Below are 27,731 nucleotides of genomic sequence, written 5' to 3' on the forward strand. Positions count from 1 at the left end.
GAAATATGCTTGGGGTCATTGTCCACTTGGAAGTCCCATTTGCGACCAAGCTTTACCTTCCTGACTGATGTCTTGAGATGTGGCTTCAATATATCCACATCATTTTCCTGCCTCATGATGCCATCTATTTTGTGAAGTACACCAGTCCCTCCTGCAGCAAAGCACCCCCACAATATGATGCTGCCACCCCCGTGCTTCACGTTTGGGATGGTGTTCTTCGGCTTGCAAACATCCCCCTTTTTCCTCCAAACAGAACGATAGTCATTATGGCCAAACAGTTCTATTTTTTTTTCATCAGACCAGAGTACATTTCTCCAAAAAGTACGATCTCTGTCCCCATGTGTAGTTGCAAACCGTAGTCTGGCTTTTTTATGGCGGTTTTGAAGCAGTGGCTTCTTCCTTGCTGAGCGGCCTTTCAGGTTATGTCGATATAGGACTCGTTTTACTGTGGATATAGATACTTTTGTACCTGTTTCCTCCAGCATCTTCACAAGGTCCTTTGCCGTTGTTCTGGGATTGATTTGCACTTTTCGCACCAATATATGTTCATCTCTAGGAGACAGAACACGTCTCTTTCCTGGGCGGTATGATGGCTGCGTGGTCCCATGGTGTTTATACTTGCGTACTATTGTTTGTACAGATGAACGTGGTACCTTCAGGCATTTGGAAATTGCTCCCAAGGATGACCCAGACTACAATTCTACAATTGTTTTTTTCTGAGGTCTTGGCTGATTTCTTTTGATTTTCCCATGATGTCAAGCAAAGAGGCACTGAGTTTGAAGGTAGGCCTTGAAATACATCTACAGGTACACCTCCAATTGACTCAAATTATGTCAATTAGCCTATCAGAAGCTTCTAAAGCCATGACATCATTTTCTTGAATTTTCCAAAGCTGTTTAAAGGCACAGTCAACTTAGTGTACAGTCGTGGCCAAAAGTTTTGAGAATGACACAAATATTAATTTTCACAAAGTTTGCTGCTTCAGTGTCTTTAGATATTTTTGTCAGGTGTTACTATGGAATACTGAAGTATAATTACAAGCATTTCATAAGTGTCAAAGGCTTTTATTGACAATTACATGAAGTTGATGCAAAGAGTCAATGTTTGCAGTGTTGACCCTTCTTTTTCAAGACCTCTGCAATCCACCCTGGCATGCTGTCAATTAACTTCTGGGCCACATCCTGACTGATGGCAGCCCATTCTTGCATAATCAATGCTTGGAATTTGTCAGAATTTGTGGGGTTTTGTTTGTCCACCCGCCTCTTGAGGATTGACCACAAGTTCTCAATGGGACTAAGATCTGGGGAGTTTCCTGGCCATGGACCCAAAATATCAATGTTTTGTTCCCCAAGCCACTTAGTTATCACTTTTGCCTTATGGCAAGGTGCTCCATCATGCTGGAAAAGGTATTGTTCGTCACCAAACTGTTCCTGGATGGTTGGGAGAAGTTGCTCTCGGAGAATGTGTTGGTACCATTCTTATTCATTATTCATGGCTGTGTTCTTAGGCAAAATTGTGAGTGATCCCACTCCCTTGGCTGAGAAGCAACCCCACACATGAATGGTCTTATGATGCTTTACTGTTGGCATGACACAGGACTGATGGTAGCGCTCACCTTGTCTTCGATTGCCCCAAACAATCGGAAAGGGGATTCATCAGAGAAAATGACTTTACCCCAGTCCTCAGCAGTCCAATCCCTGTACCTTTTGCAAAATATTAGTCTCTCCCTGATGTTTTTCCTGGAGAGAAGTCGCTTCTTTGCTGCCCTTTTTGACACCAGGCCATCCTCCAAAAGTCTTTGCCTCACTGTGCGTGCAGATGTACTCACACCTGCCTGCTGCCATTTCTGAGCAAGCTCTGCAAAGCATTGATGACGGCACGTGTTTCCTTGCAGGTAAGAGGAAGAACAATGATTCCAAGCACCACCCTCCTTTTGAAGCTTCCAGTCTGTTGTTCGAACTCAATCAGCTTGACAGTGTAACATCCGTTGTTGGAATGAGACCAAGGCGCAGCGTGGGTTGGGTTCATCATACTTTAATATAAACGGTGAACCAGCAAAAACCAAAACAAGAAGCAACACAATAAACAAACAGTTTTGCAGGCTTCTCACAGCAATGCAAAAACAACTTCCCACACCAGACAGGTCGAAAAAGGGCTACCTAAGTATGGCTCCCAATCAGCGACAACGATGTACAGCTGTCCCTGATTGAGAGCCATACCAGGCCAAAACACAGAAATACAAAACATAGATAGGGAACATAGAATGCCCACCACAACTCACGCCCTGACCAAACCAAAATAGAGACATAAAAAGGAACTCTAAGGTCAGGGTGTGACAGTACCCCCCCAAAGGTGCGGACTCCGGCTGCAAAACCTAAACCTATAGGGGAGGGTCCGGGTGCGCATCTATTCGCGGTGGCGGCTCAGGGGCGGGACGCAGACCCCACTCCACCACTGGCTCACCCCACTTTGGTGGCGCCTCTAAAGCGGGGTCCCTCGCCGCCGACCCCGGACTGAGGACCCTCGCAGCGGGTCCCGGACTGGAGGGCGACTCTGGGAGCTCCGGACTGGAGGGCGACTCTGGGAGCGCCGGACTGGCGGGCGACTCTGGCTGCGCCGGACTGGCGGGCGACTCTGGCTGCGCCGGACTGGCGGGCGACTCTGGCTGCGCCGGACTGGCGGGCGACTCTGGCTGCGCCGGACTGGCGGGCGACTCTGGCTGCGCCGGACTGGCGGGCGACTCTTGCTGCGCCGGACTGGCGGGCGACTCTGGCGGCTCCGGACTGGCGGGCGGCTCTGGCGGCTCCGGACTGGCGGGCGGCTCCGGACTGGTGGGACTTGCAGTAGGCTTGGCTCTGGGCGCAGGCACAGGACTCACCAGACTGGGGAAACATGCAGGAGGCCTGGCTCTGGGAGAAGGCACAGGATAGACCGGATCTCGAAGATGTACTGGAGGTCTGGAGCGCACAGCCTGCACAACCCGTCCTGGCTGGGTTGTAACTGTAGCCCTGCACGGGCGGAGTGCTGGCACAGGGCGAACAGGGCTGTGCTGAGGACTGATGGCTGCCGTGCGTAGAGCAGGCGCAGGGTAGCCTGGGCCTAGGAGATGCACTGGTGGCCAGATGTGCTGCGCAGGCATACTCCTTCCTGGCTGGATGCCCACTCTAGCACGGCACTTGCGGGGAGCTGGGATGTAACGTCCCGGGCTGTGACCGCGCACTGTTTTTCTTATTTGGTGTCCTTTAGTAGTGGTTTCTTTGCAGCAATTTGACCACGAAGGCCTGATTTATGCAGTCTCCTCTGAACAGTTGATGTTGAGATGTGTCTGTTACCTGAGCTCTGTGAAGCATTTATTTGGGCTGCAGACAGGTGCAGTTAATTGCCGATTTCTGAGGCTGGTAACTCTAATGAACTTATCCTCTGCAGCAGAGGTAACTCCTTTCCTGTGGCGGTACTCATGAGAGCCAGTTTCATCATAGCGCTTGATGGTTTTTGCAACTCCACTTGAAGAAACTTTCAAAGTTTTTGAAATTTTCCGGATTGACTGACCTTCATGTCTTAATGTAATGATGGACTGTCATTTCTCTTTGCTTATTTGAGCTGTTCTTGCCAGGATATGGACTTGGTCTTTTACCAAATAGGGCTATCTTCTGTATACCAACCCTACCTTGTCACAACACAACTACAAAGCCTGAAAATATGGCACTGAAAGAGAGGGCATTCTCGCTTATAGTCTTTAGGAATATTTGCAGTATTTCATTTTTTTTTCTCTTTATTGTCTCTTAAATTGTTAGCCCTGAAAATCTTAAGTGTTATTATTTGCTCACCTGACCTAGAATTCCTCACAATCAAATGCCGGCCATATTATCTCCCAAGGGAATTCTCTTGGGTTATTGTCACAGCCGTGTATATCCCCCCTCAAGCCGATACCACGACGGCCCTCAAGGAACTTCATTGGACTTTATGCAAACTGGAAACCATATATCCTGAGGCTGCATTTATTGTAGCTGTGGATTTTAACAAAGCAATTTTGAGAACAAGGCTACCTAAATTCTATCAGCATATTGACTGTAGCACTCGTGTTGGAAAAACACTGGATCACTGCTACTCTAACTTCCGCAATGCATACAAGGCCCTCCCCCCGCCCTCCTTTTGGAAAATGTGACCATGACTCCATTTTGCTCCTCCCTTCCTATAGGCAGAAACTCAAACAGGAAGTACCCGTGCTCAGGACTATTCAACGCTGGTCTGACCAATCAGAATCCACGCTTCAAGACTGTTTTGATCACACGGACCGGGATATGTTCCGGGTAGCCTCAGAGAATAATGTTGACGTATACGCTGATTCTGTGAGTGAGTTTATAAGGAAGTGTATAGGAGATGTTGTACCCACTGTGACTATTAAAACCTACCCTAACCAGAAACTGTGGATAGATGGCGGCATTCGCGCAAAATTGAAAGAGTGAACCACCGCATTTAACCATGGAAAGGTGACTGGGAATATGGCTGAATACAAACAGTGTAGTTATTCCCTCTGCAAGGCAATCAAACAAGCAAAATGTCCGTATAGAGACAAAGTGGCGTCGTAAGTCAACGACTCAGACACGAGACGTATGTGGCAGGGTCTACACACAATCACGGACTACAAAAGGAAAACCAGCCACGTCACGGACACCGACGTCTTGCTTGCTTTTCAATCTCTCCCTATCCCAGTCTGCTGTCCCCACATGCTTCAAAATGGCCACCATTGTCCCTGTACCCAAGAATGCAAAGGTAACTGAACTAAATGTCTATCGCCCCATAACACTCACTTCTGTCATCATGAAGTGCTTTGTGAGACTAGTCAAGGATCATATCACCTCCACCTTACCTGTCACTCTAGACACACTTCAATTTGTTTATCTCCCAAATAGGTCCACAGACGATGCAATCACCATCACACTGCCCTATCCCATCTGGACAAGAGGAATACCTATGTAAGAATGCTGTTCATTGACTACAGCTCAGCATTCAACACCATCGTACCCTCCAAGCTTATCATTAAGCTTAATAAGGCCCTGGTCTCAACCCCGCCCTGTGCAATTGGGTCCTGGACTTCCTGACGGGCCTCCCCCAGGTGGTGAAGGTAGGAAACAACATCTCCACTTTGCTTATCCTAAACTAATACAGAATACCTGTTTTGCTTGAGTGTGAAAGAGCCATTAGATATCAAGTAGTTGGGGACTTGTAGTCATTTTTGTTTTATGTGGAAAATTTCATGCACAAACACCCATCTTTAACTGTGGACTTTTTTTTTCAGTTGGAAAGTATTTCAATAGATATTATTGAATGCAGAGTAGCGCAAATCTTCAGCTCTACGGATTGAATTAAGCCCCTAGTTAAAGGATTACAGCAATCTTTCCATCAATAGCTGCGTTTACATAGGCAGCCTAATAACGATCCTTTTGCCGCTAATTCAGGGTTTCCCTAACACGGTCCTTGCTGTTTGCCCTAGCACTACACAGCTGATGCAAATAATCAACAAATCATTCAAATTTGATAATTACAATCAGCTGTGTAGTGTTAGGGCTAAAACCAAAACTTGTGCACCTTAGGGTCCTGAGGACCGAGTTTTAGAAATGCTGCACTAATTGGTATTTTGACCAATCAGATAGTTATCCAATAATTGGGCATAAGAATAGGGCTGCCTGTGTTAAATGTAGACAGCGAAATTGCCACGAGTAGCATCGCAGCTATTGAGATGAGTGAGATGCAAGACGTCTGTGCATGGGACCAAAACAGCTGAGAAGTTGAGCCTCAACTTAGCTGTTGCAGAAATCGACCCACTATGCTGTTCACTTCCTGCATCTATGTCATATAGCCGAGTCTACCTGTAACGCAGCCATAGACAAACTATACTGAACAAAAATGTAAACGCAACAATTTCAAAGATTTTGCTGAATTACAGTTCATATAGGAAAATCAGTCAATTTAAATAAATAAATTAGGCCCTAATCTATGGATTTCACATGGCTGGGCAGGGGCGCAGCCATGGGTGAGCCTGGGAGGGCATAGGCCCACCCACTGGGGAGACAGGTCCAGCCAATCAGAATGAGTTTTCCCAACAAAAGGGCTTTATTGCAGACAGAAATAGTCCTCAACACCCCATGCCCCCTCAGACGATCCAGCAGATGAAGAAGCCAGATGTGGAGGTCCTGGGCTGGCGTGGTTACACGTGGTCTGTGGTTGTGAGGCCGGTTGGGCGTACTGCCAAATTCTCTAAAAAAACATTGGAGCTGGCTTATGGTAGAGAAATGAACAGTAAATTATCTGGCAACAGCTCTGGTGGACATTCCTGCAGTCAACATGCCAATTGCATTCTCCCTCAGAACTTGAGGCATCTGTGGCATTGTGTTGTGTTAAAAAAACTGCAGTGGCCTTTTAGGTGCACCTGTGTAATGATGTTTAATCAGCTTCTTATCAACACCTATCAGGTGGATGGATTATCTTGACATAGGATAAAATGCTCACAAACAGGGATAAAAACACATTTGATAGAAAAAAGCTTTTTGTGTGTATGGCAGTGGTGGAAAAAGTATCCAATTGTCATACTTCAGTTAAAGTAAAGATACCATAATAGAAAATAATTCAAGTGAAAGTCAACCAGTAAAATACAACTTGAGTAAAAGTCAAAGTATTGGGTTTTAAAAATACTTACAGTAAGTATCAAAAGTAAATGACATTGCTAAAATATACTTACGTACCAAAAGTAAAAGTATAAATCATTTCACATTCTTTATATTAAGCAAACCAGACAGCATGATTTTCTTGTTTTATTCATTTACGTATAGCCAGAGGCACACTCCAATTTACAAACAAAGTATGTGTTTAGTGAGTCTGCTTAAGTAGTACTTTAAAGTAGTTTTACTGAAGCATTTCACACCACTGGTGTATGGAACATTTATGGGATCTTTTATTCAGCTCATGAAACATGGGACCAACACTTTACATGTTGCGTTTATATTTTTGTTCAGTACAACAGTGGGCCACTGCTAAAGAAAACACCAACAGGTCAATCCAGATGACAAAACCATAGTTTTATTTAGAACGTCAAAAAATTGTTTCAGCATAATATCGGTATGATAATCATTTAAGCAAATTATTTAAAAACATTAAATACAGGTGACAGTTATTCATGAAAGGCAGCAACAATCCACGCTGTGACATCATCATCGAGAACACAAACTGTGACTGATAAACCCTATTCATTTAGGAGTTTGAGTTAATATGCAGATAACTGCTGTTTGTGACACTCTCACCCCCCCAAAAAAAGCCATCCGTGTTTTGAACCTTAAGTTCTGTGATTAACTCACACGCCATACTTACCGATATTGATAGTCATCAACTAATCCTCAGGCAGATTTCCTATCAATTTTTTTTACCCAGAATCCCCTCCACACATAAACAAATGGTAGCAATATGATCATGATTTGAATACAGAAGAGGATTGTATTTGTCCCATTTTCATGTGTAGCATAAATGTAAATATATTATTATACAGATAAAGGGTGCTCCCAAACTGGACCAAATGGACAGAGAATTGAATAATCTGAGGTAAGAGTTGTCTCTATTGGAAATGGCTTCCACACTACATTACTGCATAAACACAAGAAAACAGTCAGCCCACATGGAATCATATTCCTAACATGGGACATTTAAAATGCTGATAAAATGTAACAATATACCAAAAATAAAAATGTGTTTTAAGAGATTAGGTAGTCAAACTCCTGAAATTGTGTGTTGTAGTAGTGGCCATTTTTTTTCTTCAATTATGACTGTATAAAACTGAAGGAACATCCCATGTACAAACACATACACTCAGCTGAACCAAAATATATACTTTTTTTAAACCTTGGCTTAGGAGGCAGTGTGAGTTGCCAGTGACGGGGTCTGTCTGTCAGAGGTGGGGTAGGACGGGTCCCTGGGCAGTGAGGTGACCTCCCTCATGCCTGCTCCTGTGTGAGGGACACTGGCGTTCATAATGTGCCTTTGTAGATGCTTTATCCAGTCCTCCTGGACCGACAAGGGGCCCTGGAAGACCAGGTCACAGAATCTGCAGAGGATCCAAACACAGTAAGACCCCCCCATTCAGAAGTGGGCCTCAAAGACACTTAGACGCTTCAACCAACTCTTTGAAAGCAAATATCTTTGGTCAGCTTAACATTCCTTTTAAAGCATCACTACAAATAATGCATTGAATAGAGCTTCGCCCCAACTTAAAATCTGAGTAGTAAAAATGTAAATGAATAAAATACAATAATTTACACCAATGGCATAGAGAGTATGTGGTCAAACTTTGTGGCATATAAGATGAGGTACAGAGTACCTGCAGGTTAGTCTATACATCTCCTCCGGTGCGTGTGGCATAGTGGGGGACATCTTCTTCTTGGAACCAGGCCTTGATCTCTGCCTCCTTTGTTTACAGTCATACGCTGAAACATTAAGAACAGGGCAGAGCAATAGGCTCAGGTAAGTTCAGTCTTGACTGGTGACCATGTGTGCACTTAGGCAGGGAGTCTGTGTGAGGCAGTGACATTAAGGAAATCATTGTGTTCACTGTACAGTAGTAAGGCTGTAAGAAATGTGCAGTAGTGATGTTACTTTGTGAACATCTGCCGCTGATGACGCGAAGGCACTTACTTGTTCCCTCCAGCAAGGCAGTGCTCTTTCGTTTTGCGTATGCCCGCAAGTGATTGGACAGACTAACACCGCTATGGAAGGTTGCCTTGCAATGGACACACACCTTCCTGTTGAATTCACCTTTCTCTGTGAAACAATATTGAATGAAAATCAAGTCACATTTTTGACCACATCGGCAATGGTTTTGCACGCAAACATAATCCATTTGGCATTCACATCTTTCATGCTAATATTTTGTCTTTGGTTAACAGCCCTTTATCCCAAACTTTACATTTAGCCTTGGTCTCACCCGATGTAGAGTTTGAGAGTGTTGAGTTGACTTGTGCTCCTCTACTGTACTCGCTGGTGGAGGAAACTGCCAGGGCGCTTCTTGCCGTTTGAGATGAAGTCCTCAACTTCGAGTCCTCCTGACACTTCCTCTTCTTCAGAATTCCTATCAAGGCACTCGAGAGTGAACCCTTTACCTCCAACTTAGTCTCTGCCTGTTTCTTATCCAATGTTTCCCCTGATAGAGAATACATGGGCACCAGTGGTTTGGCATTGTTGTAGAGGTTCTGAATGGGATTCCGTTTAGGGGGTGTCAGGTGATTAGAGGTGACCTGCTTTGAGGGGATTCTGGAATGGGAGGGGATCCGTTTCTTGCCCAGAATCTGCAGAGCTCTCTGGAACTCTCTCTTGTCACGCATCAGCTCCCGGAGCAACAACATTGGGGACTTGGACTTAGTGGCAATGGTTTTTCCGAGCCGTTTCAGATGGCCCCGAACATGGTTAGATAGCCCAGTTTTATTATCAAATGAGTCCCCACATAGTGGACAGGAGTGCCCTCGGACAGGAGCGCCCTCAGACACAAACTTGGGTGCTGAAAACATAGCAACACAGCAGAAATAATTGGTCAAAACATTTTGTATTCCAAGGAAATTAGTTCCCATCCCCATTCAAAATTAAAGACAAAAAAAACGAATTATTGAGTAATGTTTTCCACAAGTACATAGAGTAGCAAGCCAAATATTATAAGTAACCAGCCAGGTTCCCTGGGCCGGAGAGCGAGGAGTTTTTGCCGAAGGGGCTCTATTTTGGTGGCCTCTGGTACATTCTAATGTCTTGATTCCATCCGAAATACACAGTGAAATTAATGAATAGTTTGAGTTTACCTCTCATATTGGAAAAATGTGTTGTGGTAATGTGTATTAAGACTTTACAATTTAAATGACTGAAAGTGTATTGTAGGGTGTCCAATCAAAAACGCATATTTTGAACAATGGTTCAAATAACATGTTAATTGTGTAGATAATCCTCTAAGAAAACAAATGGTCCAAACCTCATGTCTCTTATCATAATCCGTTAAACCTATTGGAGTTTTTACCCTTATAGAAATGGTCAAAATTAGGGTGCTTAAAACAAATGGAGAACACAGAAAAAAAAGTGGTCATAAATCAGGAAAATAGCATGGCATCAGCTAGGCTGGATGCTGTGTGAGAATTAAGGTTACAGACAGGTTCACCATTGAACTCGTCATCGTTCTTCTCAAATCCGGAGGACATAAAACAATATATAAAAAAGGTAAGCAAGATGATGATTTTGAAACAAGTATTTTCATATTTTAGTATACGCTGTTCATATTAATGCGATGTTCCTGTTATTTTTCAAAGACGTCTCACAAAAACAAGCGTATCTCTGCGAAATGTTAACGTGTGTACCCAACGCTTTTTATTTTCAATGCCTTTTACATTTAATTCAGCTTGTGTCATGCTAATTTTGCTATTTGCGACCCGCGGAAACAACAACTTGGAAGACACGACCACAAAATGTGAAATCCTAAAAAAAAAACTTTAAATTCACTTATTTACAGTTTTACTGCAATATATGCATTGCCGCAATGTTTGTTCTTCAAATTATGTATTTTATTAAAACTGAAAAATGAAGTAAATAGCCCACATTATCTTGAAACATGTATTAAAGGTTAAAATGAACAAATTAACATAGCCTATATGTATTTAAAATTATTATAAGGTAGGGCCCTATAAAATCTTTTCTTTTTTGTCCGATTCCATTTTCTCTTGTTTTTCCAGGTTTCTGGTTCCCCATTTTTTCGCTCTCAAAATCACACTACTAGAAAAACAACACAATTGGAGTCCACTTTTGAGGTCTGTGAATGATTTTTGGGTGTAGTTACCCTTTAATTCAAGTGTGCACCGAGCAAGAGGCTGTTAAGCTGCGTTTTTATTAGTGCACATGTGATGGTAGAGTTTGCAAAACAAATAGCCACTAGATTGATGAAAATAATCATGATATCAATATTCCAGGTAAGCATAGGCTACTTTGTAGTTAACATTTAATTGAGAAGGTTTTTGGGAAAGCCTCTCAATCTACCAGAAGACTGTTTTCATTAGCATCATCGCTAATGGCTATACAAAGTGTTAGACATGCATACTGCGCGCACACACACACACCCACACACAGGGGCATTCTCATTGCCTCTTCAGAAAGTTGCAGGAAATACGAATCACTCACGCATTCTGTTCATGTCCTATGATAAACTTGGGCAAATTAATCCATTTAGCAGTGTTGGGGAAGCTACTCTGAAAATAAACTCAGCAAAAAAAGAAAATGCCCCCTTTTCAGGACCCTGTCTTTCAAAGATATTTGGATTTTTACGAATTAACTTCACAGATCTTCATTGTAAAGGGTTTAAACACTGTTTCCCATGCTTGTTCAATGAACCATAAATAATTAATGAACATGCACCTACGGAACAGTCGTTAAGACACTAACAGCTTACAGACGGTAGGCAATTAAGATCACAGTTATGAAAACTTAGGATACTAAAGAGGCTTTTCTACTGACTCTGAAAAACACCAAAAGAAAGATGCCCAGGGTCCCTGCTCATCTGCGTGAACGTGCCTTAGGCATGCTGCAAGGAGGCATGAGGACTGCAGAGGTAGCCAGGGCAATACATTTCCATGTCCCTATTGTGAGACGCCTAAGACAGCGCTACAGGGAGACAGGACGGACAGCTGATCATCCTCGCAGTGGCAGACCACGTGTCACACCTGCACAGGATCGGTACATCCGAACATCACACCTGCGGGACAGGTACAGGATGGCAACAACATCTGCCCAAGTGCTTGTAGGCCTGTTGTAAGGCAGGTCCTCACTGGCAACAACGTCGCCTATGGGCACAAACCCACCGTCGCTGGACCAGACAGGACTGGCAAAAAGTGCTCTTCACTGACGAGTTGCGACTGGCAAAATGTGCTCTTCACTGCGAAGTCGCGGTTTTGTCTCACCAGGGGTGATGGTCGGAGTCGTGTTTATCGTCGAAGGAATGAGCGTTACACCGAGGCCTGTACTCTGGAGCGGGATCGATTTGGAGGTGGAGGGTCCGTTATGGTCTGGGGCGGTGTGTCACAGCATCATCGGACTGAGCTTGTTGTCATTGCAGGCAATCTCAACCCTGTGCGTTACAGGGAAGACATCCTTCTCCCTCATGTGGTACCCTTCCTGCAGGCTCATCCTGACATAACAATGCCACCAGCCATACTGCTCGTTCTTTGTGTGATTTCCTGCAAGACAGGAATGTCAGTGTTCTGCCATGGCCAGCAAAGAGCCCGGTTCTCAATCCCATTGAGCACGACTTGGACCTGTTGGATCGGAGGGTGAGGGCTAGGGCCATTCCCCCCAGAAATGTTTGGGAACTTGCAGGTGGAAGAGTGGGGTAACATCTCACAGCAAGAGCTGGCAAATCTGGTGCAGTTCATGAGGAAATGCACTGCAGTACTTAATGCAACTGGTGGCTGCACCAGATACTGGCTCTTACTTTTGATTTTGACCCCCCCCCTTTGTTCAGGGACACATTCTATTTCTGTTAGTCACATGTCTGTGGAACTTGTTCAGTTTATGTCTCAGTTGTTGAATCTTGTTGTGTTCATAGAAATATTTACACATGTTAAGTTTGCTTAACCTCTTGACGGTCGCCTAGGATAGGGGGCGCCACAGCGCATTCTGAAAAAAATTCGTGCCCATTTTAAACGGCCTACTACTCAAACTCAGAAGCTAGGATATGCATATAATTAATACTTGTGGATAGAAAACACCCTAAAGTTTCTAAAACTGTTTGAATGGTGTCTGTGAGTATAACAGAACTCATATGGCAGTCAAAACCCCGAGACAGATCGAAACAGGATGTTGAATTCTGAATTGAACTCAACTTCATCACATTGCCTATTAATCACACCGTGAGCTATGGTTCATTGAGCACTTCCTATTGCTTCCACTAGATGTCCCCAGTCTTTACAAAGTGATTTGAGTCTCCTACTGTGAAAACTGACAGAATGACACGCTGTGGAACGTGGTCACACGGAGAGGGCCATCACCATTATGACGCCGGCGCCCCTGGTTACCCTCCCCTTTCGAAATGTTTTGAAACACAATGCAATCGTCCTCCTCGAATCTTATTGGAGCTCTGGTTGAAAAAGGCCCTAAAGATTTTTGTTATACAACGTTTGACATGTTTGAACGAACCTAAATAAGAAAAAAATGCATTTTGTTGAAAGAGTAGCCCCGCGCACGTCGGAACTTTTGGTGCAGCCTTCAGAACGCGCTAACAACAACAAGCTAATGGAACATAAAGGATGAACTTTTTCGAACGAAAATACATTTGTTGTGGACCTGGGATTCCTGGAAGTGCCTAAGGATGAAGATAATCAAAGGTAAGGGATTATTGACAACAGTATACAAGACTAGATTTGATATGCGAATGTTCCAAGATGGCTAGCCTATTGCTATTGCTAGCCTATTGTTCTGAGTATCGCATCCCCTTTTATCGCAAAGTGTGATTACCCAGTAAAGATATTTTTAAATCTGGCATTACAGGTGCTTTCAAGAGATATTCATCTATAAATCTTACAATGACAATATTACATTTTAAAAATGTTTTCGAATAGTAATTTAGTAAATTGTAGCGCTGTTTCATCGGATGCATTTGAGGGAAAATAGTTAGTCAACGTTACGCACCGATGTAAAATGCTGTTTTTATATATAAATATGAACTTTATCGAACAAAAGAATGCATGTATTGTGTAACATGATGTCCTAGGTGTGTCATCTGATGAAGATTGTCAAAGGTTAGTGCTGCATTTAGCTGTTTTTTGGTTATTTGTGATGCATGTGGTTGGTCGGAAAATGGCTATGTGGCTACTTTTACGATATACTCCTCTAACATAATCTAATGTTTTGCTTTTGCTGTAAAGCCTTTTTGAAATCGGACAACGTGGTTCGATTCAGGAGAGGTGCATCTATAAAACGATATAATTTGAAAAAAGAAATTGAATTTTTTATTTTTATTAAATTTTGTTATGATAATGGCGATAGGATATTTCGCTGGATGTCCGTCCCGTATCCGCACAGGGGTTAAAATAAACACAGTTGACAGTGAGAGGACGTTTCTTTTTTTGCTGAGTTTATTTATGTGTCCAGGTTAAACGTGGGACATCCCTCATTATAAACAGTCGGTTAAATTCATGGTTATTGCATCATTTTCATATCTATTAGAAGTGATTAATAGACGGAACAACAATGTAATTTTACCAATTCACTGGCCAGAGATCAGGGCATTCATCAGCAAAGACGCAGTGCAAGCTGATAGTATTTGACAACCAAATTGAAGTCAAATGTTATTGATGAAATCAAAGTGTGTCAGCTGTACGTTGATTTACGATTCATAACTTACATTTTACCGGTACTACCAGTAGTAGGCCAACCGATAACACCACGATGGAATGCGTTTGAAGTAATGATGCGCCACCAAGAACAGCTATCATGTCCAGCAAAGTACATCGCCAGTGGGACGCTCACACTTCGTACAGATCAGCAGGTGGGGGCTTAATCACGCTTGATCTATATAGATCGATGCTTCTAATTGTGCATGTTATAAACCACTTTTTTTGATGATGATAGAGAATAACCTAATGGCTGGATTTATTGATTTTTTCCCCCAATGCTTAATTTAGATCAAGGAAAATAAAGGAAAAAGATAATGGAAAATAGTACCTTTTTTCAGTTGTATTGCACCCATCTTTCGACGGATGCGAGGTTTCCTGTCTTGAGAAGCCACCTGCTCTCGTGATACCACATGGCGTGCATTGTAATTCAGTCCAACTCTATGCAGATGCCCTCTCACGTGATTGGATAATCCCACACCTGACTCGAACTCTGCAGGACAGTAAGGACAGGTCTTCCGCTCCCCACCCCCTTCTGAATCAGCATCTAAAAAGGATTCACTTAGTGGCACCGAGTTGGGCGCAAGGTTCTCTCCAAAAACCTGTGTTTCTATGCACTCTTCCTTGACAACAGGCTTCTGCTGAGAATTCCTGTCTTGACCTTTCTCAAACAGGTCTTCAGAGGTTCCAAGGACTCCTTTCATAGACATTCTTCTGCTAAAGGAATTACCAATGTATGGTTTCTCTTGCTTGATTTCACTTTTAGCGAGAATTTTATTGGTGGCATTTGTGGTGTCATCACTATACTGAAAGACATCCTTATTATCACTGTCTTCCATCTCCTCCACCATATTTTGCATTTTCTGACTTTGCAAATGTTTCGGTAAAATTAAGTAAGAGTCCTGGTCAATAGTATTGCGATAAGGGGTGGACATTTTTCTTTTGGAAGGTGATTTTTTCATAACTGGCATTTCTACGACAAGTTTAGAGACATGCTTGCTGTTGAGGTCTGCACTATTACCTTCACTTATACTGGAATCACAGCCAGAATTTAAGATATTTTTCTCCAACTTAGATGCCAATAAATGTTTGTGGCCATTTGAAGAAGAAGTTGGATTTTCTGAAATTCCTGTCAATGTTAGTCCAAAATCATGATTATGGTCACCATTTGTGCCCTCGACAAAAAAAAATCCTGTGGTGACATCATTTTTTTCATTCCTCTGCTTGTCACGTCTTTGTCGAGACAATAGATTATTTATTGACTTGTCAAGTTTTGACTCTGTGGTTTGAGACTTGAAGCCTCTTTGCGCTCTGTGAACTACCTTATCCTTTTTGAAAAGATCAGAAATGTCATTTGAATCACAAGGCAAATCTGTTCTTTTTCTGAAAGCCAGTTTTTTCACAGATAATTTTGATGTCAGCTCTGAAGAAAATGAATTTACTACTGTGGGTTTCCTAATGGGGAAGTGCTTCTCAGAAGGCGATTGTGCATCCTCATTTCTATCTCTACTCTGGAAAACGTCATATTCCTCGTATGTCTGATTATGACGAATCTCAAGATGATTTTTAAAGATGTTTTTGCTTGAGGTGCCATAAGAACAATGGTTACAGGAGTAGGAATGAGGTGTTTTATCTTCCTTTGACCTAAACACTCTGGGTTTATCTGGTTCGTCCAGGTTTTTACAGAGACTGTGTTCTTTGTTCATGTGTCTCTCAAGTTCCAACACAGTCACAGCCATATAGTTACAATTCTTACAGTCATAGTACCGCTTGTCCTTCTCATGAGTCTTGGCATGTTGAACAAATGTATTCGGACAATTTGTTCCAAAAGTGCACTGGGGGCACTGTAGCCTTGCATCTGTGCCTTCATCCTTCAATTCATTCATGCCCTTGATCTCCTCCATGAGTCTCTCTCTTCTCTCCTGGTGAATGGTCATGTGACGAAGGAGAGAATTGCGAAAGCGGAACGACTGTCCACACTCTCTGCATATAAAAGGCTTTGGAATGTTGATCAGACTGGGCGGATCTGTGTGAGTCCTCATGTGCCGGTGCAAATGGTTCTTCTCTTTGAAATTGATGTTGCACTTTGTGCAAGGAAAAAACAGCGGCTCCTCCTCTGAACAAGAGTCAGTCAGCAGTTTCCCTTTCAGTGTTTTAAGCCTGTGAGCTACGCTTTTCTCATGTGGATTTCTTGCAGGCGCGTTGAAAATAAGTTGCTTGATGGCCTCTACAGTTCCATTGGGATACGGTGCTTTCTTCCTTGTCAGCGATTGAGGTTTGCAGCTTTTTCTCAAGGATTGGACCTTGTTGATGGGAACAGGGTCTTCTAGATCCTCCTCACCAAATACGCCCTTTGTTGACTTGAGGCTCAAATCAGAGAACAGTTCCTCTGAGGGATCTACCATGACCACCATGTCCATTTTGCGTTTCCTCCTCCTTTGGCTGTTTGGGGGAGGATCTGCCGTTGGTGGCTCCTCCATGGGAGAATCATCGTGGTCGTCCCACAGAAACTGCATGAATTCTCTCTGAGGGTCCCAGCTCAGGGGACCCTCATAATTATCCATTGAGTTCTCTGAAGATTCTACATCGAAACCCCATATCCCTGTAGTGTCAATGTCCTGCACAGTCTTCAACTGAGTAATACTCTTTTCCTCCTCCTTTTCTGTTGACAAGCTGTTGAGTTCATCTGATTCGAAGGCCTGGTGTAAAGGTTCATTCACAGACAACGCATTTGTGTTTGAGAGAACATCAAGGACACTGCTATTTTCTCTCAGAGGAGAAGTCCGAGGTCTGTCCAATGTTTCTATAAACAAGGGCGTCTGATTTCTCATTAGATCTTGAAAGAGATCTAAAGGGTCAATCACAGGATCTGCATCTTTCTCTTCTTCATCAATACCGGTCAGATCAGACATTTCTGCAGCTGAACTCTAGGAAAGAAAAAAAAAAAAAAAGAGAAAGTTGTTTACTTTGCCCATCAATCATCTAGCTGGCTACACTTGCCAAATATGGTACCTCTCCTTTAAGAACTCTCTACCACCACCAATGGTGCCTGCTGTTGGTGCACAGCAAAAAAAACATTACTTCTGGGAGCTGCTGCAAAATATGGTCTCAATTGTATTTATGTACAGTACCAGTCAACATTTTGGACACACCAACTCATTCAAGGGTTTTTCTTTATTTTGACTATTTTCTACATTGTAGAATGATAGTGAAGACATCAAAACTATGAAATAACACATATGGGATCATATAGTATTAAACAATCAAAATATATTTGAGATTCTTCAAAGTAGCCTCCCTTTGCCTTGATGACAGCTTTGCATTCTCTCAACCAGCTTCTTCCCTATATACATCACTGGCTACTTTAACCTCTCTTGGGTAGGGGGCAGTATTTTCACGGCCGATGAAAAACATACCCAAATTAAAACGGCCTACTAGTCAGGCCCAGGAACTAGAATATGCATATTAGTAGATTTGGATAGAAAACACTCTGAAGTTTCTAAAACTGTTTGAATGATGTCTGTGAGTATAACAGAACTCATATGGCAGGCAAAAACCTGAGAAAAATACAACCAGGAAGTGGGAAATCTGGTTCTTGTAGTCTTTTCAAGCCATTGCCTATCTAACACACAGTGACTTTGGGTTCATTTTGCACTTCCTAAGGCTTCCACTAGATGTCAACAGTCTTTAGAACCTAGTTTCAGGCTTTTGCAGTGAACAGAGAGCAAACAAGAAGGCCAGGAAGTTGGTGACTCAGAAAATGTCATGAGTTTTGTGGCGCGCGTCCACGTGATGAGGCATCTGTGTTCCAAAACGTTTTAAGACATTGGAATCGTCTGGTTGGAATATTAAAGTTTTATGTTAAAAAGGCCCTAAAGATTGATGCTATACAACGTTTGACATGTTTCAACGAACGTAAATAGAACTTTTTTGGGACTTCGTTTCGTGAAATTTTGGGCGCGCTTCCTACATTTGGAGTAGCTTACTGAACGCACAAACAACAAGGAGGTATTTGGACATAAATTATGGACTTTATCGAACGAAACAACATTTATTGTGGACCTGGGATTCCTGGAAGTGCCTTCTGATGAAGATCAAAGGTAAGTGAATATTTATAATGCTATTTATGATTTTAGATGACTCCAAAATGGCGGGTATCTGTATTGCCTGGTGTATGTTTCTGAGCGCTGTACTCAGATAATTGCAAAGTGTGCTTTCCCCGTGAAGCTTTTTTGAAATCTGTCACAGCGGTTGCATAAAGGAGATGGTTATCTATAATTCTTTGAATAACAATTTAATATTTTATCAACGTTTATGATGAGTATTTTTGTAAATTGTTGTACTGATTCACCGGCAGTATTGGAGGCAAAATATTTTCTGAACATCACGCGCCAATGTAAAATGCTGTTTTTGGATATAAATATGAACCTTATCGAACACAACATACATGTATTGTGTAACATTGAGTCCTAGGAGTGTCATCTGATGAAGATCGTCAAAGGTTAGTGCCTAATTTTAGCTGCATTTCTGGTATTTATGACCCCTCTCCTGCTTGGAAAATGGCTGTGTGGTTTTTCTTGTGTTGTACCTGTCCTAACATAATCTAACTTTATGCTTTTGCCGTAAAGCCTTTTTGAAACCAGACAATGTGGTTACATTAAGGAGAAGTGTACCTTTAAAATGGTGTAAAATAGTCGTATGTTTGAGGACTTTGAATTACGACATTTTGTTGTTTTGAATTTGGCGCTCTGATTTTTCACTGGCTGTTGAATAGTGTGAACCGTCCAAGAGAGGTTAATAATGGAACACTAGTCACTAATAGTGTTTACATATTTTTGCTTTACTCATCTCATATGTATATACTGTATTCTATTCTACTGTATTTTAGTCTATGCCACTCCGACATTGGTCATCCTAATATTTATATATTCCTTAATTCCATTGTTTTACTTTTAGGTTTGTGTGTATTGTTAGATATTACTGCACTTTTGGAGCTAGAAACACAAGCATTTCGCTACACCTGTAATAACATCTACTAAACATGTGACCAATAAAATTTCATTTGATGAGGAAGTCACCTGGAATGCATTTCAATTTACAGGTGTGCATTGTTAAAAGTTAATTTGTGGAATTTCTTTCCTTCTTAATGCGTTTGAACCAATCAGTTGTGTTGTGACAAGGTAGGGATGGTATACAAAAGATAGCCCTATTTGGTAAAAGACCAAGTCCATATTATGGCAAGAACAGCTCAAATAAGCAAAGAGAAATTACAGTCCGTCATTACTTTAAGACATGAAGGTCAGTCAAGCCGGAAAATTTCGCAAAAACCATCAAGTGCTATGATGAAACCGCCACAGGAAAGGGAGACCCAGAAATCACTTTGCTGCAGAGGATAAGTTCATTGGAGTTAACTGCACCTCACTGGCTGACCACACCGCTCGCGTGTTATTCAATTATTGCACCCACACTGCTCGCGAGCGTCTGCGTTGCCAAGGGCTAAAATAGAAATCAGTTCTATTTCTGATGCAGATCGCACTGCAAGTCCTGCCTCTCCCATCTCCTCATTGGTTTATAGAAGCAGGTACCCACGTGCCATCTCCTCATTGGTTATACCCACGTGGGTGAATGAAAGACGGACGAGGTCGGTGGCGGTAATGCACCTAATTTATGAAAGTTGCCAATCGCAATATAAAGTCATGAGAAGAAAAAGCCTGGAAGGAAGAGAGATGACTAGAAACAATTCGGTTGACCGTTTTATGTGTGGATTAATTGGTGGAGTAGAGGACCTTGTGCATTTCAGGTAAAATAACTCAATGTTTATATTCCAAGACAAATTAGCTAGCAACAGCAAGCCAGCTAAATAGGACAAATGAGCTAGCAAGTGCAAGCTAACTAGCTAAATTGCCATAAATGTTTAATGCATTTTGACCTGTCCCCAAATTAATATAATTGGTTCAGAGATTGTTTTGATATTTTAACCTGCGTGTCGTGATCGCGTTTGGTGTGGGTGGACAAAATACATTTATCCACGATGGCGCACAGCCGGTTTGGGTTCCGTGTCAGATTGCAGCCCCAATAAATGCTTCAGAGTTCAAATAACAGACACATCTCAACATCAACTGTTCAAAGGAGACTGCGTGAATCAGGCCTTCATCAAATTGTCACATGCGCCGAATACAACAGGTGTAGACCTTAGTGAAATGCTTACTTAACTGCATTGTTGGTTAATGGCTTGTAAGAAAAATACCCCAAAAAGATAAGAAATAAAACAAATAATTAAAGAACAGCAGTAAAATAACAAGTCTGGCTATATACAGGGGGTACCGGTACAGAGTCAATGTGCGGGGGCAGCGGTTAGTCGAGGTAATATGTACATGTAGGTAGAGTTATTAAAGTGACTATAATTGATAAACAGAGTGCCAGCAGCATAAAATAAGGGGGGAGGGGGGCAACGCAAATAGTCTGGGTAGCCATTTGATTAGATGTTCAAGAGTCTTATGGCTTGGGGGTAGAAGCTGTTTAAAAGCCTCTTAGACCTAGACTTGGCATGGTCGAATTGCTGCAAAGAAGCCACTACTAAAGGACACCGTGAAGCATGGGGTGGTGGTGTGATGGTGCTTTGCTGGTGACACCGTCTGATTTATTTAGAATTCATGGCACACTTAAGCAGCATGGCTACCACGTCATTTTGCAGCGATACGCCATCCCAACTGGTTTGCACTTAATGGGACTATCATTTGTTTTTCAACAGGAAAACACACCTCCAGGCTGTATAAGGGCTATTTGACCAAGAAGGAGAGTGATGGGGTGCTGCATCAGATAACCTGGCCTCCACAATCACCCGACCTCAACCCAATTGAGATGGTTTGGGATGAATTGGACCGCAGAGTGAAGGAAAAGCAGCCAACAAGTGCTCGGCATATGTGGGAACTCCTTCAAGACTGTTGGAAAAGCATTCCTCATGAAGCTGGTTGAGAGACCAGCTTCATTGAGAGAGTGTGCAAAGCTATCATCAAGACAAAGGGTGGCAACCTTGACGAATCTAGAATATATTTTGATTTGTTTAACACTTTTTTGGTTACTACATGATTTCATGTGTTATTTCATAGTTGAGGTCGTCATTATTATTATTAGAGAATTGTACAAAATTGTAAAAATAACAAAACCCTTGAATGAGTAGGGGTGTCCAAACTTTTTACTTGTACTGTATACTGAACAAAAATATAACATGTAAAGTGTTGGTCCCGTGTTTAATGAGCTGAAATAAAATATCCCAGAAATGTTCCATATACACAAACAGCTTATTTCTCTAAAATGTTGTGCACAAATTTGTTTATATCCCTGTTAGTGAGCAATTCTCCTTTGCCAAAATAATCCATCCACCTGACAAGTGTGGCATATCAAGAAAATTATTAAACAGCATGATCATTACATAGGTGCACCTTGTGCTTGGGACAATAAAAGGCCACAAAACACAATGCCACATATGTCTCAAGCTTTAAGGGAGCGTGGAATTGGCATGCAGACTGTGGAAATGTCCACCAGAGCTGTTGCCAGAGAATTTAATGTTAATTTCTCTACCATAAGCCACCTTCAATGTTGTGTTAGAAAATTTGGCACTGCGTCCAACCGGCCTCACAACCGCAGACCAAGTGTATGGCGTCAGGTAGGCGAGCTGTTTGCTGATGTCAGAGTGTCCCATGGTGGCAGTGGGGTTATGGTATAGGCAGGCATAAGCTAATGACAACAAACACAATTGCATGTTATCTATGGCAATTTAAATGCACAGAGATGCTGTGACAAGATCCTGAGGCCCATTGTCGTGCCATTCATCCGCCTCATGTTTCAGCATGGCCCCATGTCGCAAGGATCTGTACACAATTCCTGGAAGCTGAAAATGTCCCAGTTCTTCTATGGCCTGCATATTCACCAGACATGTCAACCATTGAGCATGTTTGGGATGCTCTGGGTCAACGTGTACAACAGCATGTTCCAGTGCCCGCCAATATCCAGCAACTTCACACAGCCATTGAAGAGGAGTGGATCAACATTCCACAGGTCACAAATCAACAGCCTGATCAACTCTATGTGAAGGAGATGGGTCGTGCTGCATGAGTTAAATGGTGGTCACACCAGATACTGACTGGTTTTCTGATCCACGCCTCTATCTTTTTAAAAAAGGTATCTTTGACCAACAGATCCATATCTGTACTCCCAGTCATGTGAAATCCATAGATTAGGGCCTAATTAATTTATTTCAATTGGCTGACTTCCTTATATGTTGCATGTTGAGTTTATATTTTTGTAGATAAGGATCACTTTTGATATTGTAAACACTTTCACAATGGAGAAGAAATCTACTGTTATTTAGCCTAGTTGTAAATAAAATGACTGATTTACAGAAATGTTTGATATGTTGTTGGATTACATTTCATATATAGTGCCTCAACCTGAATTTAAAAAAATTGATTCAATTGCACTTTTTTGTCACTGGCCTACACACAATACCCCATAATGTTAAAGTGGAATTATGTTTTTCGAAACTTCTACAAATTAATTAAATTAAAAATTAAAAACTGAAATGTCTTTAGTGACCAAGTATTCAACCCCTTTGTTATGGCAGGCCTAAATACATTCAGGAGTAAACATATGCTTAACAAGTCTCATAATACACTACATGACCAAAAGTATGTGGACACCTGCTCGTCACACATCTCATTCCAAAATCATGGGTATTAATATGGAGTTGGTCCCCTCTTTGCTGCTATAACAACCTCCACTCTTCTGGGAAGGCTTTCCACTAGATGTTGGAACATTGCTGCAGGAACTTGATCCATTCAGCCACAAGAGTATTAGTGAGGTCGGGCACTGATGTAGGACGATTAAGCCTGGCTCGCAATCAGTGTTCCAATTCATCCCAAAGGTATTCGATGGGGATGAGGTCAGGGCTCTGTGCAGGCCAGTCAAGTTCTTCCACACCTATCGACAAACCATTTCTGTATGGACCTCGCTTTCTGCACGGGGGCATTGTTATTGTTATGCTGAAACAGGAAATGGCGTTGCCACAAAGCTGGAAGCACAGAATCATCTAGAATGTCATTGTATGCTCTAGCGTTAATATTTCCCTTCACTGGAGCTAAGGGGCCCAGCACGAACCACGAAAAACAGCCCCAGACCATTATTCCTCCTCCACCAAACTTTAGAGTTGGCACTATGTATTGGGGCAGGTAGCATTCTCCTGGCATCTGCCAAACCCAAATTCGTCACATGGTGAAGCATGATCCATCAATCCAGAGAAAGTGTTTCCACTGCGCCAGAGTCCAATGGCGGCAAGCTTTTGTTCGGTACTGTTACATCGCTGGGTTCTTCTTTTTTGTCATGCTATGCCCTTGCATGGTGAGGATGTCCCTGGTCCCAACGATTGCATACCGCAGGGTAGATTGAACAATTCTGAAACTGGATGTTTTAGATAGGCGAGACGAGTTGGTTAGTCTGATTGAGTTTTCCAGTTTTGTTTTCTGATACGCCGACACGTACAAACTTGATAGAACACGATATTGGCGTTGGGGATGCTGACCTCATCCGTCAGCGGTTCTATAGTTTGTTCAGAGAAACAGCGTTGTCTGGATGCTGAGATCAGGTACATGTTGGAGAGTGATATTGCAGAGCCTTCTTTCTCCAGCTGGGCTTTTCCCTGTATCTTGGTCAGTAAACCGGATGGGACAAACACATTTTGTACGGACTACCGTAAGGTAAATAGTGTCACTAAGCCAAATTAATTTCCTCTTCCTCGGATGGAGGACTGCGTTGATCAGGTCGGAGTAGCAAAGTTTGTGAGCAGGTGCCACTGACGCGTAAGGCACGCAAAATCTCTGCCATTATTACACCCTCCGGTCTGTACTCGTATTTGGTTATGAGTTTCGGCCAGCGGAACGCACCTGCCACTTTACAGCGCCTTATGAATAGGGTTGTTTCCGGTCTGGTCGGGGGCACTGTTTGTCTGGACGATGTATTGGTTGAAGCAGGTACTTGAGGAGCATCGGTCCCGTATTCAAGCCTTGTTCGACCTCCTGGCTGTGGGTCGCCTCACTATCAACTTGGCACAGTGGGAGTTTGCTCAGGTGACAGTTACGTACCTTGGTAAGGTGGCTGGGCAGGGTGAGGTGCGCGTCCTGTTCGGGCTAAAGTGGTAGCTATTGGTGCTTTTCCACTGCCAACCACTAAAGAACTGATGCGTTTCTTGGGAACGATTGGTTATTATCGTCGTTTCAGTAGGAACTTTCTACCATAGTCGCTCCCCTGACAGATTTGCTGAAAGCTAAGTCGGTTTAAGTCTGGTCTCCTCTCTGTCGCAGGCTTTTGATGACGCAGAGAGGCTTCTTACCTCACCTTCGGTGCTGGCTGCTCCTCGCATGGCTTCGTCATTCCTCTGCAAATCAGGTGGGGGCAGGTGCAGTCCTGATGCAAGCAGATGTGTCCGGTGTTAAGAGGCCCGTTAGTTTATCTTCAAAGAAGTTTAACTGTTATAAGTTGAACAACTCCGTGGCGGAAAAAGAAGTGCTAGCACTCATATGGGCGCTACAACACTTTGAGGTGTATATCAAGTCGGGTGTTGTACCTAAAGTGGTCTACGCCGACCATAACCCTCTCACCTTGATGTCTATGATGTGTCCTAACCACAGGTAATGAGATGGTGTTTGTTTTTATGGGCATTCCATCTCGATGTGCTGCACAACAGGGGGTCTGATAATGCCGTTACTGACGCTCTCTCTCGTGCACCCTGTTCCTGAACGTGTCTGGTCCTATTGATCAGTGGACACGCATTTTCTTATGCGTGTGGTCCCAGAGTTGTGACGTATGCGTGTCATTTACGTGACCAGCTACAGCTTATTTTGTGTTTGTGTTGTCCTGTCATCGGTTCCCTGCTGTCCTCATTTCCCCTCCCCCTCTTTAAGGTTGCTTCCTGTGCACAAAGGTTGCTGAGGTCTGGGGAGGACAAGGTTGGCTGTGGCAGATGGGTTAGCGTTAACCAGAGCAGTATTTTGTTGCTGTTATATATATTGTTGAATATTTACATTTCTATTTTTTTGGTTGGTGTGGTGTTCCAGTGTCCTTGGTCTTCCCCGGTTTTATGAGGGGTGACGAATTCTTTCTCTCTGCTCGTTTTCTTAATAGGATGTCAGTGGGCGGAGCTGGGAGGGTCGTCAGCGAAATGGAACACCGGTTGGTAACAGTAGTAATGAATAAATTGGCAAGATTTCTTTAAACTGAGAATTCTGTGAAATGTCTTGTGCAAGTTTGACACAATACCTGTTTAGCAAAGGTTTCAACGAGAAATGATTCAGCTAGGAGCTTGCAGGGATCTGTAGTCTTGCATGATGTCTTCCTTGATGTTAATGAGCATTTCGAATCTGAGAGTAAATAGACCCAAATATATTGATAAGTCACCCTGTCCAAGAGAGATTTAGATGGTTATCAAAACGTCACGCCAGTGTAAGCCTACACAAAACACAGACCTTATTTTAAGTGTTTAAAAAATCCCCTATGTGAAAAATGAATGGTGGAAAAACAATTTCCCTCTTTGCCCGCTAGGTTTTATGGGTATTATGACACCTCCACTGTGGGGCTCTATACACCCCTGGTAAGCATCCCATGAGGGTTTGATTACCCACAACACTATATACAGATACATTTTTAATATAAAAAAAAATGTAATTTCTCATGTACATGACGACAGCACGGTGAGCGATGAGTGGGCTAAATATGCCCATTTAAGGACACCTGTCAAACAAGCCATAAATGCATGCATGTCACAACATATATCTTATAATAAAATGCTAATCGGTCACCCCTTGCTCAAGACCAATGGGTAACGTTGTTGATGAGCAGTTGACAGTTGTGCGTTCTATAGTTAACTTTCTAGCTATGCGTTGCAGAACTGTAGCCCAGCTATGCTAAAACAAAGCGCAACCTTTACACTCGAGCACCAACATAGTTCCTCGAGCCCCATAAAGATCCAAAGGTGCTTTATTTCTCTTTAAATCTTCCTGTTGTTGGACGCTTGTAATAGCCTAACGTTACCCAGTCCATAATGTCCATACCAAAACAAAAACCTCCACCAAAACCACACAAAAAACGCCGGACATGTTTGAGCAATACCGAGAGGTGACAATATTGTTAGAGAAGACTTGAAACGTTACCTTTGAACGGTGTAAATGCAAACGATATGCACTTCAATCGTTGCATTGAATTATTGCTCACTTTCGTCTTCCATCCATTCCACAGTCGCCATTTTCCTTGGTCTACGTAGGTTAAACCATTTTTTTGAGAGGGAATACAAGAACGACACAAATGCATTAATGAGTGCACTTTTTAATTGCACAACATTTTTTCCAGTGTAGAACTAGGGATATAATATAACATGCACAATGTAAGAAATAATTTCATTATACTTCCGTGATCTTTCATAAACTTTTTGTCACCGTGATAAGCTTCCCCCGCAAGTGAAAGTGGTTTGTCCCAGATAGGCGGCATGAAAAATCCCGAGTTGATGATCATCTACCTAGTTTATTATAGGTAGAAGATTGGGTGGACGCTACTGATCGCCGGTTTGAAATGGTTATTTTATTAAAATCGAAAACATTGACATGTTAGATGGTCATTTCCATTCAATGTATATATACACACGTCTCTTTTTTTCTCTGTCTGGATCACATTTGGGTTTGTGAACACCTTGCGGATAGTTATAGCTACTCCACAGTCATAGTAGCACATGATTACTGGCAATCAAGACAAATATTTACTCCCAATGTTTGATATTTTTTGTTTGTTTTACACAATTACACAGTCTCTTTATCCTCGCTGTGTAGTAACGTGTCAGCTAGACTACGGTTGTGAGCTCTTACCTGTTAAACATTGTAATATTTTTCCAATAATTCCCCCCCACTCATCGTTTTATAGGATATTCAAATAACGCATAACATCTTCATGTACCTTTGTATAGCCAACACTCAATGCATGTTGTTTTGAAACCTGCCAGTCGTTTTGGTGTCAAGAGGCAGCCGCAACGCGCGGCACACCAATCAATCAGCTGGCCTATGGCTTAGATATCTAGCTAGTTGTCAAATACATAAACGAACGGTCTATCGAGCAGCTTGATTCGAAATAGATTTTTACAATACATTCATTATTTTTGTGTTAAAACGAAAAACATGCTAATAATGTTTTGAGTTGCTGGCAAATCTATCTCCACAGATATAACAATAAGACAGATATTTCACCGGATGTATAAATGTGAAGCGTCCGCTTGGCGTTTCCACTCTTTACCAAATATGG

The 27,731-nt window shown here is 42.5% G+C and overlaps 1 protein-coding gene across 4 annotated transcripts; it reads right to left on the reverse strand.

Moving 5' to 3' along the window:
• Positions 1–7,055: 7,055 nt before the first annotated feature.
• Positions 7,056–27,659, reverse strand: LOC106568986 (zinc finger protein 644). 4 transcript variants are annotated; one of them, XM_014139917.2, is made up of 8 exons: positions 27,390–27,659; positions 26,597–26,698; positions 25,707–25,807; positions 14,728–17,323; positions 8,969–9,538; positions 8,680–8,805; positions 8,366–8,471; positions 7,056–8,092 (listed from the first exon to the last, which is right to left on the reverse strand). In XM_014139917.2, the coding sequence occupies exons 2-8, from the start codon at positions 26,640–26,642 to the stop codon at positions 7,897–7,899; spliced, it is 3,741 nt and encodes a 1,246-aa protein (XP_013995392.1). In that variant the 5' UTR covers positions 26,643–26,698; positions 27,390–27,659; the 3' UTR covers positions 7,056–7,896. The 4 variants fall into 4 exon arrangements, with proteins under 4 accessions (XP_013995392.1, XP_045549828.1, XP_045549829.1 ...); XM_045693872.1 differs by having other exon boundaries at positions 27,302–27,658; XM_045693873.1 differs by lacking the exon at positions 25,707–25,807 and having other exon boundaries at positions 27,302–27,658.
• Positions 27,660–27,731: the final 72 nt, after the last annotated feature.

This window comes from Salmo salar, chromosome ssa14 (assembly GCF_905237065.1).
Source record: "Salmo salar chromosome ssa14, Ssal_v3.1, whole genome shotgun sequence".
Taxonomy (NCBI): Eukaryota; Metazoa; Chordata; class Actinopteri; order Salmoniformes; family Salmonidae; genus Salmo; species Salmo salar.

What these genes read in the sequence shown, in the direction of transcription:
- LOC106568986 (XM_014139917.2), bottom strand. Translation starts at nt 26,642, where the DNA reads ATGCAACGATTGAAGTGCATATCGTTTGCATTTACACCGTTCAAAG. An exon ending in TGCAATACAACTGAAAAAAG is followed by an intron (nt 9,539 to 14,727) that starts GTACTATTTTCC and finishes CTATGTTTTCAG; the next exon opens with CACCCAAGTTTGTGTCTGAG. An exon ending in TGCCTTGCTGGAGGGAACAA is followed by an intron (nt 8,472 to 8,679) that starts GTAAGTGCCTTC and finishes TTAATGTTTCAG; the next exon opens with CGTATGACTGTAAACAAAGG.